The 15,207-nt window shown below is 51.8% G+C and overlaps 1 protein-coding gene across 7 annotated transcripts in view; it reads right to left on the bottom strand.

The window, feature by feature from the left end:
* Rgs3 (regulator of G protein signaling 3) overlaps positions 1-15,207 on the bottom strand; it is a 142,461-nt gene that overhangs the window by 94,640 nt on the left and 32,614 nt on the right. For 5 of the 7 annotated variants that reach the window (XR_007210043.1, XR_007210044.1, XR_007210049.1 and 2 more), the window contains exons 9-13: positions 8,444-8,525; positions 7,684-7,789; positions 6,452-6,803; positions 5,587-5,626; positions 185-381 (exon numbers count right to left, since the gene is read on the bottom strand). Coding sequence is in view for 4 of the 7 variants with exons in the window: in XM_048339714.1 (XP_048195671.1) it covers positions 185-381; positions 5,587-5,626; positions 6,452-6,803; positions 7,684-7,789; positions 8,444-8,525 (777 nt within the window). In the remaining 3 variants the exon portion in view is untranslated. Of the gene's footprint in view, positions 1-184; positions 382-5,586; positions 5,627-6,451; positions 6,804-7,683; positions 7,790-8,443; positions 8,526-12,367; positions 12,561-15,207 lie in introns of those variants that run through there. The other 2 variants (XM_048339789.1, XM_048339726.1) reach the window with 2 other exon arrangements.

Genomic DNA, 15,207 nt, shown 5'->3' with positions numbered 1-15,207 from the left:
TCCATGCCTTTCTGTGTGGGCCTCTGGAAGCCTGTGCTTCTCCATATCACCCTCAAGAATCCTGAGCATCTAGACACATTTGTCCCCAAAGGGGTCCTGGAGGAGACGCTGTCCCAGACCTGGGATTTCCTCCTTGTTCTTACTTCCTCCTGAGGGAAGCCCCGGGAGCTAAGCACTGGCTCACCTGAACAAACACAGGGAACACCAGGACTTTGGGGGCCAGCGTGACGTAGGTTCCATAGCTTGAGTGTGGGACATGCGGCCTGAGGACTGAGCAGTCTTGGTAGTTCCCGTGGCCCTTCATCGTCTGCACTGTCTTCATCAGCCGGGACTTCTTCCCCAGGCCCGTGTAGGACTTCCCTTTACTGGGGCTCCCTGACTCTGTGAAACAGAAAGGAGGCAGTGAGGCATTTCTACCACCCCTGAAAAGGGCCCCCCTGGAAACACAGAGAACACAGACCCATTTAGTCTACACCACCAATTAGTCATCGGCTCAGGCTAGGCCCAATGCAAAGAGCTTAAGCACACAGGGAGCCTCCAGCCAGGTGGTGAGCCTTCCTCCCACTCTCATGAGTGTAAAGACATGTAAGCAAGCATCATCAGGACTGGGACAGAACCGAGTGCCAACAATGGTGACACTCTATCCAGTGTCCCAGATCCCAAATCAGACCTCTCCATTTACTGATCTCATGATTTTTAAAAATCAACAAGTTGCTTATACCTAAGGACCTGGCATGACAGCACACACCTCCAATCTCAGCCACTTGAAAGGCAGAAGTAAGAGGATTACTTTCCAAGGCCAACCTAGATGAACGTATGATTCTATCTGAAAACAAGCCACAGTCCAAAGGACTAGGGGTATGGATCAAGTGGTAGAGCCTTTGCCTAGCAAGTATGAGGCCCTGAGTTCAATCCCTAGTACCACTAAAATAAAAAGAAGAAGGAGGAGGAGGAAGAGGAAGAGGAAGAGGAGGAAGGAAGGAAGGAAGGAAGGAAGGAAGGAAGGAAGGAAGGAAGGAAGGAAGGAAGGAAGGAAGGAAGGAAGGAAAGAAGGAAGGAAGGACCTGACCTCTCTGAGCCTTAAGTACCACATGGAACAATGAGTTGGAGCAGAAGCAGCTGTCTGTATAACTGGGCGTGCCTTCATCCCTCGGTCACCAGCCCAGCCCTACTAGCCCATCCATCACACAAACAGCATCCTCTAGAGTGGGGACAGAGGCAATGGCTTTGCAGGGTCTATGGGGGTCTTCCCTTCACATGATAAGGGAACAGGAGCCCCCTGGCCCACCACAGTCTAGAATAAGTACTTTCTGTGCTCATTCTAGACACAAGAATGAGGGGAGGGGGAAGCCAAAGCAACTGTGCTCTGCACACACCTGGCCCTGTCCAGGGATACTTGCTGCCAGAGAAAGCCAGCCAGGTCCTCTCTGCCTGGAGGTCCAGTCTGGGTCCCAGTGCCCAGGCTTCTCTCTCTCCCAGCCCCAGCAGCCAAGGTGACCCCTCCCAACTACATTTCAGGGAAGCTCCCCACCAAAGCAAGGCCACAGCTCAGAGGAATCGGCCCAGAAGGTTTCACACTTCCTTCTTCCTCCCACCCTCCTCTCTGAGAGGTGAGAAAAACAAAGTCATTTCCCTCTGCCCCCACAAGTAACCACGGATGACAGTGGAATCTGGGGGCAGCACTCAAGCCACAATAACTAACCCACTTCCTGCCTTTCTCCTAAGTGCCTTAGAGGAGCCTAGGAGCCCCAGATGAGGGCAGGAGGTGCAGATGCCTGGACAAAGTCCCCTGCTCCTCACCCAGCCTGGGCCCCGGGGATAGGGGAGTTGAGGGGTACCTGCAGGCCAGGTCCTGGCCCCTTGGCCAGAAGAGCCCATTCTGCCTCTCAAAGTCTGTCTTGAATTTGAATAGGGCAAGACCTTGAACTAGAGCACCAACTTCCCAAATTGCAGACTGGCTGTCCAACCATGAATGAGTCAGTTTTCTCCCCCTGCAAAGCGGGGATCTTACAGGTTGCTGTATTTTCTGTCCTACACAAATCTGCTATATTTGTGAGAGCTCTGACAGCTCATACAAAGGTTGATAAGAAAGGGTTTGTTGGACTGCACCAGCACCAGTGCTGCTTAGATTACCTCAACCCTTAAACTGAGGAAGCCACACATCAAAAGGCCATGGTAGGGCAGACATGACCATTGCTCTCAAGCCATCCAGAGACCGGAGGCCACTGGGGTAGTTTGGAACTAGACAGGATAATTTGCATGGCCAAGCCTAAATCAGAGAAAGCAAAAGAAAACAGGACTGACTGAAGTCAACTAGACCAAAATTAAATAGTGGTGCCATCTGCACATGGCAAGATCTGGGCCATAGACCTAAGTCTCAGATTTTGTGTGTGTGTGCACCAGTCCTGGGTCTTGAACTCAGGGCCTGGTCCCCATCACAGAGCTTGTTTGGCTCAAGGCTAGTGCTCTACCACTTCAGCCACAGCTCCACTTTCAGCTTTTTTTTTTTCTTGTGGTTCATTAGATATGAGTCTCACGAACTTTCCTGCCCAGGTTGGCTTTGAACCAAGATCCTCCAATCTCAGCTTCTGAGTAGCTAGGATTACAGGCGTGATCCACCAGGGGCCAGGTTCTCAAATTTTAAAAGAAGCCATTTCTTCCTTTCTGGGCCAGGGCTTTCAAAGAATCGTCACTCTGGGTGTTTGGAGTCATACATTCAACACCTAGCTCATTATTCTGCCTTCCAGGAGGAGAGGCTTGCATCATTCTATATTACAGACAAGGTAAGCTAAGGTGCAGAGTGTTTGAGCCATTTTCCCAAGGTCATGTGACTGATATATGCAACAAAAACAGTAGCCAGTTTCAGAAGCCCCATGGCCACATCACTGGCAACATGGAGCAAGGGACTTGGCTCTGGGTAAGTGTCTTTTTTTTTCCTAGGACAGACCAGGCCACAGGCCAGTCACTGAGCTCTATGAAGGTACGCTCATTGCTTCCTACCTGCTACCAACCCCAAAGGCCCCTGGTTCATAGCCTTGTCTCACCCCTTTACCTCTAACACCTGGCTCACTGTCCACACAGAGTCATTACAAAGTATTGCTCTCAGCTTCCGATGGGAGCCCTGGCAGCCATTTGGCCCTTGGCAATGGTGAATCTGAAGCCAGGCTGCCTTCGCAAGGAAGAGGACAATGCCTAGGGTACAGCAGGCCCAGGCACATGCCAACTACAGCAAAACAGGCACTCCAGGCCCTGGAAGGGCACCAGACTCTATTCAACTCAGGACAGCTCAGCCCAAAAGCCTGAAAGGCTACCTCCTGGCAGGCTGGCCAGAGGACCAGAGGTTGGCACCCTGGTGATAGCCTTAACCTCTAGACAACCCTGAGTGTGTTAAAGGAAGCTTTGTGCTCTGAATTTCACCCTTCCGCTGATCCCCAGGACTAAGCACTAAAAAGATTTAATCCTTAGGAAAAGGCAAAGATGTCCTTGGATACCAAATGATTATTATTGCGAAGAATAAACGAAGCAAAGCCAAGACCTTGATACAATACATTCAAAAAGTTACCGTGGTTATTAACAACACCATCGTTTCCTCACTTGTCCCTTTCCCATAGCTTAGATGACTGTGCCCTTCTGGGTATTATATTCTCAGAGAATGAAAAAATACAGACATGGGTTAGGAGTAACCACAGGAGTGTCTCTCAGGCTGAGAAAGAACCTACCCAGACTTCCCCGACCATGTCCCGGTGACACGCCTCTTCTAGCTTCCGTATTTCATGACCAGGCTTCAAAACCATCAAGGCAATGGGGTCATTTTCCTCAGTCACTCACTCAACCAAAATTCTACCAGGTTTCTACTGTCTGCAAGCCACTGATACTGGACCCACAGGAATATGCCCCGCCCAGCCCTGGCCTTAATGAAGTCACCATTTTGCAGTAACATCTTCACTCCAATCTAATGAGCCAACTAAAAGCTTTTTAGACACTTCCTGTTGAATCTCATCAGACTTCCTCCCCCAGAAAGAGTAGCACTAGAGAGAACTGGCCAAAGAAGAACTGTTCAAAGGCCTGAGAGGTGAGAAAAAGAAGATACCTTTCGTCAGAGACCCTGAGCCTATGGGAGCCCTTTTCCCCTCAGAGACATAAGCATTCTTCCTAGTACCCACAGTAAAAATTGTCTTTAGCCGGGCACTGGTGATTCACACGTGTAATCCTAGCTACTCAGGAGGCTGAGATCTGAGGATCATGGTTCAATGCCAGCCTGGGCAGGAAAGCCCATGAAACCCTTATCTCTGTTTAACCACCAGAAAACAGGAAGTGGCACTGTGGCTCAAGTGATAGAGCGCTGGCCTTCAACTAAAAAGAGCTCAGGGACAGAGTGCAGGCCCAGAATTCAAGGTCCATGACCGACGGGGGGGGGGGGGGGGGGGGGGGGGAGGGGGAGGGAAGTCTTTATATTGCTGAAACAGCAAGGAGGCTTGGAAATAGCAACATTCTCAGAAGGAGGTCAAGGGCATTGTGAAGGCATCAGATTAAAGGCTCATGTACACCCCAGATGTGCATTGTAGGCTGCTTGGCAAAGCTGGTCTCAACCATGCAGATACAGAGCTCTTGCCAAGTGTATAAGGGCCTCGAGGAATGCCCAGCCAACGCTAGCATCAAGACTTATATAGTACTGGCCATTGATGGTTCATGCCCTATAATCCTACTCAGGAAGTTAAGAACTGAGGATCACAATTTGATGCCATCTTGGGCAGGAAAGTCTATGAGACTCTTATCTCTAATTAACCACCAAAGATCCAGAAGTAGAGCTGTAGCTCAAGCAATAGAGTGCCAGCCTGAAGCAGGAAAAAAAAGGGGGGAGGTAGAAGTGCTCAGGCCCTGAACTTAAGCCCCAGTACCAACACACACACACACACACACACACACACACACACACAGAGAGAGAGAGAGAGAGAGAGAGAGAGAGAGAGAGAGAGAGAGTGAGAGAGAGAGAGAGACTAGTATCTTGGACCTTCCTGGAGAAGGGGTTGGTTTGAAGCAGCTTCTATTCCTGGCCAAGATTTGAAGTCCAAAGAAGAATCCACCAAACAGCAAGAGACATCGATGCACTTCAAAGACCTCTACTTTCCATCACATCAATCAACATGCAGGCTTACTGCTCACAACCAACTCTGAACAAGAATGACTACCGGCCTCATTTGATAGAAGTGCAGTGGAGAAAGAGGATTTGCTCAAAGCCATGTAACTAGAGCTCCAACCTGAGACCTCCCAGCTCTAGCCTCCATGGTTGCCTCCCACAAAGACCCAGCCATGCTCTCCAGTAACACCAGATGATGCTCATCTGAATGCCTGAGTCCTGAGCATTGTGTCCCTTCAATGGCTCAAGGAGAAACACACTGTTTCATTGGGGGGGAGTGGGGAGAAGAGACCACAAGAAGAAAGGGGCCATGTGTCGTGTGTACATGCGGAGCTACTCTGACTCCACTGGAAAGGCCTCTGAACTCAGAGCAGAAGGCTGGGCCAGGCCTCAGCTGCCCTGGGCCATCTCTCCAAGCCAAGAGGGCACCACAGTGATGGACAACTCACCTTCAGGGATGGTGTCCTCCTGGTACACTGGGCGCAGCAGCTGCGAGGGGGAAAACAGGAGAACCAGCTCAGCCCCAAGAAGGGAGCACAACATCCCAGCAGGCTGCTGCACACTGGCCGAGGGGAGGGCGAGTGGAACTTCACGGGCACAAGGGCAAAACAGCAGTGCTGAGAGACGAGGCTTGGAGGGAACCCAGGGTTGAAGGAGACTCTGTGTGCCATAAAGCTCAACACCTTGGAAAGATCTCGGCTTCCTTGTTAGTGCTAGTTCCAAAGTGCTTTCCAAGACTCACTGGAAATGAGGGGATCCTAAAACTGCCATAAAGGGTGCTACCATCCAGGAAGCGTGGGAAATGTCAGGTTACACGAGGTTAGATCGCCTGCTTTACTGCAGGATGCCCTCTGAACCCTGAGCAAGCTAATGCCATTGGGGACCTTCCAAAAGGGAAGAGAGCATGCAGGACATGTTCCAAACTCAAAGGACCTCACCACATTATTTTCCCAGAGTATCTCATAGGACTGAAGTTATGGGGGATCCAGTCCACATCCCACCACGTAACAGTGGAGGATGAAGAATCTACAGGACAGCCCATTCCCCTGGAGAGGCACAGGTTTCTGGCAAACTAACACCCTCTATCTAGCCTGTGCGTGTCTGGCCCTGGATATGTGCCCTATAGCCAAAAGGCCCATCTGAACCTTCTGCCCAACCTTGCAGAGGCCAGAGCCAGCATAACTCTATGTCTTTGCCCAAATACTCCCAGCAGCCCCCTGTAGGCTACTCACAACCAACTTCTGAGTCCCAAGACCTCCTGGCCTCCCACAAGGACCCAATGCCCTTCCCCTTCCCCATACCAGCTGTCTGTACCTGGCTCCCAGGGTTCAGCGGGGCCAGGATGATGTAGTTGGGGTCAGCCGGGGCGCTGGCTCGAGACAGCGCGGGCAGGGTGTGCTGGCCCCCATGCTTGCCCACCTCGGTGTAGCGCTCCCAGCCACCCAGCAGCAGCCCATCTGAGCTGTCGCACACCAGGTGGCAGCTATGGCGTTGCTCGGGCCGTGCCGGAACCCCGTGGGTACAGTTCTTCTCCCTCTTATTGGGGGGTGACTGGAAGTCATGTGTTGACTTGCAGGAGGCCCGTCGGAGGACCCCTCCGTCTGGCCCCGGCTTGACCTGGGGGACCATGCGCCACACAAGCAGGATGATTTCGCTGGGACAGCTCCTAGAAGTTAAGGGATCAGATGGAGAATTTGAGTCTGGGAGGAGGGGGACCAGGTGGCCGGGTCAGAGCAGGAAAGGATGGGAGAGGCTATGGGACACAGAGACTGCTGGCGAGGAGGCAGAAGCATCTCTCTAGATCACCTCTAACCTAAGCCCACCCAGCCATGGCTGAGTGAGATCCAATAGGAGAGATCATCATAGTCAATTCGTGATCATCTGATGTGGGCAACATACAAGCACGTTGGCGCATGCAAAAAAAAAAAAAAAAAAACCACCTAAATGCAACCCTCCTCCAGCCGTTCTAATGTCTATTCTTGCTTTTATTGGAGCCCAAGTCGGCCTCGAACCCACAATCCTCCTGCCTCAGCTTCCCTCATGCTGGGAAGGCAGTCATGCCCCACCACACCTGGCTTCATTTAGTCACTTTGGGAGCTATAAATGGAAACCTAAATGAAGCCATTAGTCTTACCCTAGGGGGTCAAATTTAAAGGGACTAAATATTTTAAAGAATCCTGGGTTTGTGTGTTTTTTTTAAAAAACTGTAATTAAGGCATTTGCAATACCTATACCTTTAAACAAGGGCTTAGCTGGTAGGCAGCAGAAATAATTAGCTAAAGCAGAAAGCGAGCTCCTGGAGCCACAGAGACTGTGTGAGAGCTTCTTTCCTGCTGTTTGCTGTGGGGATCCAGAATCGCTCTGATCCTGAACCTTCCATTTTCAGGCCAAGAAATGGATTCCCTGAGGAGCAAAGTGAATTGCTCACAGCTGGGCAAAGGAAGGCCTGGCAAGAGCAAGGGAGGGCAAAGCAGCATGCCCCACAGCCGGGGCGGGGGAAGATGTGCCATCAGCCTAGGGCCCCAGTCACCCGCTGCCCCTGTCACCGGATCTCGTGTGCCAGCTCCACACATTTCCAGTGCTCCACGGGCCTCTCGTTCAGTTGTAGCACTGTGTCCAGCTGCTGCAGCCCTGCCCGTTCGGCTGGACCCCCTGGCAGGGACAAAGAAAAGTCACTCGGGGCTTCCTGCAGCCCAAGATCCCCTCTAAGTGCCCAGGAGCCCTTGGTTTCCGTCAGTACCTCCATTAAAGACCACCCTTTCTTCTGTTCCTCCATCTTAGCCCGCTAAGAACCCATTCCTGGGCCAGCATGGCACACTTTATTCACTCTTCCTACCCAGTTTGTTGACCTCCAGCCCCTCCCCTATCCCTGATGGTCACTGAAGCCATCCTGACCACTGAGCCTGGCTTCGGCCCATAAGACGTATCTCTTTACTTATAAAAAGAAAAAGGAATGCCTACTTCTAATCAGGCTTGCTATGGGACAAAAAAATATCCATTTCAAATAGGACTCATAAAGAACTCATTACCTTAAGCAGTCGTGACAGAAATTTGGGGTTCGTTTCTGTCCAACACTAACTGGGAATCAAAAATATAAGAGCCTATTTTCTTTTTGATAAAAAATTTAAAAAGGAGTGAGTATATTTTCACAAACCTCAGTTTCATCTGCGGTCATTTAAAAACTATATTATTCTTTTTCTTTTGAAAATCCAAGAGGACTCTTTGCTCCAGATTGGGGCTCCCTTTCCAGCTCTATCCGGCACTACAAAGGCCAGGTGCTGGTGGAGGAGAAGGGCTGGTACTCACCAGAATCCACAGCTTGTACTCGGACCGGAGAATCACAGCAGATGGTGAAGCCAAAGCCATCTTTGCCCCTCGGGATGGTGATCTAGGACACAGCCCAGCCCAGTCACTCCCAGGAGCAATGAGGCTGGGAAGCCCGTAAGCCCCACCCAGAGCCACCCCTCTCCTCTCCACAGGAACCAGAGCCAAAAGGAGCAGGCCAGCCCCTCCCGGTCCCTGTCTGGGATGAAGCATCTTGACACTGGATTGTGGGCCTAGCCGGGAGGCTGAGAGCTCAGGAGGTAATCCTGGCTGCCACAGGAGAATGGGAACTTCATTTGTTCCCTTCTTCCTTTCCCACAGATGTCCCGGGCCATTGGCTGGCTCTGTACTGAGGCTCCCGAGATAAAGCCATCTGCTGGCTGCTGTCCTAGAACACAGGGGAGGGAAAACTTTGATGCACTCCTACAGCCTCAGGCCAAGGGTCAGAGGAGAAGTGCTGGGGTTCAGGGGAAGTGCTGGCCAAGGCCACAAGGCAGCTCCATGGGACGATCCCAGATGCAGAGGTAGGGGGAGGGCACAGACAAGCCTCCTGCTAAACCTGCACTAGGGAGACTTCACACGGCCTTCGGGGGGGGGGGGTGTATGGCAGGCCCCCACCCCCCAACTTTCAGAAGACCAATGAAAAGGACTTGATAGTGGGATGTTCTTTTCAAACCAACACACAAGTGTTGAGCTCCTACTGTATGCCAGGCTCTATGGAGGTACCAAGACCAGCCAGAGGACAAGACAGTGCACACGTCTCTTCATCACAAAGCAGGAGGACTTTGCTGTGATGGCACAAACTGTCCTTTGTGCTCCGACTCTAGGTAACAGGCTGGTGTTTGCTAGGGACTCGGCGAGAAGAATACTTCAGTGAGGTCAGCCCAGCAGTGTTCCTCCTGAAGGACGTGGTATGGAACATTCTACATGAATAGGGCTCAGGCTGAGCTCAAGAGGCACGGGGAAGGCATCTGGGCTGGTGGAGGAAGAAGCCAGCTCAACAGGCCTGGGAAAGGTCAAGGACATTGGCCTTTTTCCAGGGACTACTGTCTCCTTCCTAAAGAGTTGTCTCACAGGGTTGGGTACCTACATTCACCTGTCACCTGTCCCAAGGCCAGGCCTGAGAAATGGGAGGGGGGACAGAGATCTGGGGAGACTTGGGGCCCTGAAAGCTGCTGGGGCCCCTGAGGCTCTGCTTCCCACAAGCTCTGGGCCCAGATTCAAAGCAAGTTTGTAAAACAGGAAATCTGACAGACAAGGGGAAGGGGGAGGGGGCAGGAAAATACCCTGTTCCCATAAGAATTCTGGGAAAACACACAGCTAAGACAGGAAGAGGGGAAAAAAAATGGAAAGAAAGAAAAACAAACTGAGGAGTGAGTGTGGAAAACTAGAGGACAGGAGTGGCCATGAATCGCCAGCCTGCCTGAAGCCTGGAGAAGATGTCAGGAGCCTCAGCTGCTCAAGGGGACCAGCAGGGATTTTTCAGGGGAGCCCCCACCCCCACCCCGTCCGGCCAGGCCACACAGAAGCAGAGTTCCCAAGTCTTCCTAGTATTTTAGTCCTCCCCCTCTACAATGCCGTGTCCCCTCCTACCTGGAGAACGGTCCCCCTTCCCCTGGGTTCTGGGTATAGGTTGTGAATTGTGGTCCCAGATGGGAGCCTAAGGGTGAACTTCAGGGACCTGGTCCTGGCCAGGGGCAGGGACCGATCCAGTTCTAAGAAGCAGCAGCCTAGAGAACAGCCTAACCCCGCCGGTAGACAGAGGAGTGGTAGGAGAAAGGTGTTATGAAGCAAGCGGACCTCCTGGCCCTGCAGGAGGGGTGGACTGTGTGAAGGAGGCAGAGCAGGGCACTGGCAGTCATGGTCGCAGACTGCATTGAAGGCAGTATCCTAAGCGCCTATTCCTCACTGCGCCTGAGGGGAAAAGCAGCTTTAGCATGCCCATTTTTCAGAGCAGGAAAGCAAGGCTCAGAACCCCTTCTGATTTTGCATGTATGGAGGTGGGGCGGTGGGGGTTAGGCGGCAACACTGCCCTGACTCCAGAACCTTGGTGGAACCTTCGCAGGGGGTAGTGCTTGCTCTTTCCGGTCTAGGGAAGGCAATGCCACTCCTCCCAGGTCTGTGCTGTGTCAGCTCCTCACTTCTTCCCTCCTGCCTGCTCTCGGAGGCTGTCTGTCATGGCTACACTTCTGTCTCCAGATGCCACAACTCCCCAGACACGCCCGAGATGCACATGGCTGCGTATGAAGCAGCCCCATGCTCTGTATACATGGTCCTTATTTTACCATGCCTATTCTAGGAAGAGGAAGACTGAGGCTCAGATGGGTAAAGTGACATGAGCCAGGCCACACAGCTCAGGATGAGTAGATCTGGATTTCATCCCTGGTCCCGCTTCGAGTTTGGTACTCTCAATCTGAACTAGTTTCTAACACAGGAGCCATCTTGAACCTCTGAATCCCGATTCCAAGTCCAGTCCATCTCAGTGCCTAGCCCCGCTCTGGCCACCAGCACACCAAAGAGACTGTGCATTCTCAATTTCTCACCAAGTGTTCTCCCAGCCTTGCCACTGTGGTGTCACCAGGGCTTTTCTATCCCACTGCAGGAGGACAGGACCTGAGAGGTGAGGAGGAGTGGAGGGGAAACCACTGGGTCCTCTAGTGGTAGGCAGTGGGTCAGGGAGCCCCTTGGACGCCTCCCAGGAACCTGTATACTGCCTACAAGGGGAGTCAGAACCCAGATTCCAGTGTGGTCATTAAGAGAAGCAGAGGTAAAAATAAATAAATATAAATAAGAACCATTTTTGTGCTCTTTTCCAGCTTGGACTTTCCCAGAATCTGGACGCTTCTTGTCCAGATTCATTCATTTTACCCCTTCAAGAAAAAGGAAGGAAGGAAAGAGAGAGAAATAAAGAAGGTTCAAAGAAAAAGAAGAGAGAGAAAGAAAGAAAAAAAAGGAAGGTTGGTGTAAACCAACTGAACAACTCATGGGGGGGGAGGGAAAGGGGGAGGGGGAGGGGAATGAGGGAGGAGGTAACAAACAGTACAAGAAATGTATCCAATGCCTAATGTATGAAGCTGTAACCTCTCTGTACACCACTTTGACAATAAATAAGAAAAAAAAAAAGAAAGGAAGGAAGGAAGGAAGGAAGGAAGGAAGGAAGGAAAAGAAAGTTAAGACTCCTCTTTGGGCTGGGGATATAGCTCAATGGTAGAGTGCTTGCCTAGCACATTTGAGGCTTTGAGTTCAATCTGAAGAAAAGAAAAGAGAAAAGCTTCCACATTGTTCCTGAAGAAGCCCAGAGACCAGCAGGACTGACGCTCTCCACCCTGCCCCAACTTCCAAGACCACGGTCTGAGAAGCCAGACCCTCTCAATGAAGTTCAACTCCAAAGCCACTGGATCCCTGACACACCCCAGCCCCGGAGGTGTCCAAGCTGGAGGAAGCCAACCATGTGTGGGTACAATATACAGAACCATCCGCCCTCACTCATGCACATCGCAATTCACACCAAGGGTCGAGCAGGCACTGCCATCCCATCAGAAGTAGGGAAAGCTGACAAAAAAAAAAAAAAAAAAAAAAAACACACAAAACACACTTCTAGAAACACTCAGACGCTTAGCCACCAAGCCATCTACAGTCTCAGACCCGAGGTGCCTTTTCAATGGACACTCCCTCCCCAGAGAAAACTAGCAGAAAGTTAGCTGGATCATTAACACCGAGACAGCCTTAGCTACCCCAGCGCAAGGTAGCAGGTAGCAGGCTGGGCTTTGGGTCCGGCCCCTGGCGCTATAGAAATGTGCTTGCAGGGAGCAGGAGGAGGCACAAAAGGCCTCGCAGAGAGAGAAGTCTTGCTGGGGTAAGCCCCCCCTCCCATCCATAGGTGCCCCCGAGGGGCCGTACACCCACCTGGCGGTAGCGGCGCTCCGAGCACACCTTGCAGAGCCCATTGAAGCGGTTCATGGCTGCAGGTCTTGCCTCGGCTGCTGCCCCATGAAAACCCTGCTCTCCCCCCAGCAGCGGGAGCCCACACTGCGCCCTGTCAGCCTGGCATGACCGCCCTGGGAAGCCCGCCCTGCAGAAGAATGGCAGGAAATCACCTCTCACCTCCCCAAGCCCTGTCTGCACTGTGTGCCTCTGCAGATAAGCCCGAAGGCTTCCTGAAACCTCAGAATGACAAGGAAGAGGGAGAGTTTTATATTAAAATTCCTGTCAACTAGTTAGTATTCCCCAGGCCTGGCGGAGAGAGGGCGCCTTTGTTCTGGCTGCATTCTCCGCCATGGGCCACTTTGTGAGTCCAGTGTTCTCACAAACACCCCACACTGCCCGCTGGAGAGGAACCCGGGCAGAAAACACGCCCTGCTCCCCAACAGCACCGCCTCCCCTGCCTGCCTGCCCCAGGGTCCCCAGGAGCAAATCCAGGGGAAGAAACGCAGCCTGGAGATCCGGCCTATGCCTCCACACACCCTGTCTCAAGCCAGGGAACAGAGAACACTTGGAGGCTCAGACGCCCCTGCCACACGTGAGCTCCGTGAAAGGCTCTTCCTCACAAGGGGCTACAGGAAAGGTCTGCTGGCACGCGGACCATAGAGGATCCATCACCCTCATCTTGCCCATGAAAAACCAAGGCCTGCGGAGGTTAAGGTCAGATGCCAGGACAGTCTCCAGGCCTTGTGCCCTGCCTTGTAGCCCCAGGGGTACATCCTACAAACAGCACAGGGCTGAGCCCAGACCCCTCTACCTACCTGGAAGGCCCTGGAAAATCCCAGCCTCCCACTCACATCCCTATGACAGAGGCCATCCCCTGGTTTGCTTGCAGTATGATTGTGGGCAAATAACTCAGGGGGTTTGTTTGTTGTGGCATTACTGGGGCTTGAACTCAGGACCTAAGTGGTGTCCCTTAACATTTTTTTTTGTTGTTCAAGGGTAGTGCTCTGCTACTTGAATCACAGCTCCACTTCTGTCTTGTTATTTTTTGTTGTTGTTAGTTGTGGGGCTTAAATTTCAGGGCCTGGGCACTGTCCCTGAGCTCTTCAGCTCAAGGCACTTGTGGTTTTCTGAGCAATGATTGGAGATAAGAGTCTCATAGACTTTCCTTCCTGGGCTGGTTTCAAACTGCAATCCCCAGATTTCAGTCTCCTGAGTGCCTAAGATCATAGGCATGAGCCACATGAGCCTGGCCACTTCTGGCTTTTTGCTAGTTAATTGAAGATAAAAGTCTCACAGACTTTCTTGTCCATCCTCCCTTCAGAACCTCAGGTCTCGGCCTCCTGAACAGCGAGGATGACTGGGACAAGCCACCAGGGCCCAGCCCAATCCTGCCCTCTTTGCTGAGCCCTACAGAGATCGCTGAGTGAACAAACCCAGGGTAAATCTAATGTAGCACAGAAGGATAGAACCTGGGAGTTGGGGCTGTGTGCAGAACCCTGCATGAAGCAGGATGTTCCCAAAGCAGCAGGAGCCCTACAGTGCGGACGTCCACACAACTCCCATACTTCACCACATAGCTCCTGGCTCACCGTCCTTTCTGCGCTCAGCACGCACACAGAAAAGGAGGAAGAGCTTCTTTGCACCTCTCTGAAGCTGGAGGAGGCTTTTCTACCCCACTGAAGCAAGTTACTCTTTTTTTGTTTGTTTTTGGCCAGTCCTGGGCCTTGAACTCCCTGGCTTCTTTTTGTTCAAGGCTAGCACTCTGCCGCTTGAGCCATAGAGCCACTATGGGCTGTTTTCTACGTACGTGGGGCTGAGGAATCAAACCCAAGGCTTCATGTATACGAGGCGAGCACTCTTGCCACTAGGCCATATTCCCAGCCCTGACCTGTTACTCTTAATACTGTGTTGTATAGTACAGTGGCCCTTGACTAGACAGATGAAAATTAAAATCAGTTACAATGAAATAGAAAGTTGACATTCAGTTCCTGGGTCCCACGAGCCAGCCAAATGGAGTGTTCGATAGCTATAGGCAGCAAGCAGTGAATGTCCAGCAACTACCAGACAGCACAGCTCTAGACTGGACACCTCACATGAGCCATATCTTGGGCAGACTCACAACTCTGTCTCAGTACCCAGCTGCCAGCCAAGTTCACATGGGCGTGAATGCTTTGTGAATAATGGGGGAGCACTTGAACAGAGCCAATGAGAGGAAGACATTTTCTAGACTGCAATCCCCTTATAGATAAGAAGTCATGGAATATGGTGATATAGTATCTTCCCATCTGGAACACACACACACACACACACACACACACACACACACACACACACGAGACAGCATGATGCGGAGTACTCAGGAGATGGCTACATCTACCTCACTGCAGTCCTCTGCCTCTTAATGGCTCTGTGACTACAGACAGTGACCTAATGCCTGTGCACCCATGTGTCCCCTCATCTGTAAAATGCAGCGGTGGAGTGCGTTCACAATAGCACTTGACAGGCTAACCAATTGCTAGAAGTTGATCTTTCCTTCTCTAAGTTGTTAGGGAAGATCAGGGATCATGTGCTCTGCAATGAAAGCTGATGAATTGCAGAGATTTCCCCCACACCCCTAGGGGAAGTTTCTGTCCAGATTTAAAGCCCTCGTGGAAAAGAATCTATCACTCTCAAGTCCAGCCTCTCCCTGAGCTCAGCAGGCCTAACCCGGGAGGCTGACTCAGCCATGACATTGTGGGGAGAGGGCCTTCAGATCTAAGGGAAGGAGAGGACTAAGCTTCTCAAGGCCCAAAGTCAGTAGGATCTAGTTGCCACCATTT

The sequence above is a fragment of the Perognathus longimembris genome, chromosome 1 (genome assembly GCF_023159225.1).
Source record: "Perognathus longimembris pacificus isolate PPM17 chromosome 1, ASM2315922v1, whole genome shotgun sequence".
Lineage (NCBI taxonomy): Eukaryota > Metazoa > Chordata > Mammalia > Rodentia > Heteromyidae > Perognathus > Perognathus longimembris.
This window is presented reverse-complemented; position numbering and strand designations above follow the sequence as displayed.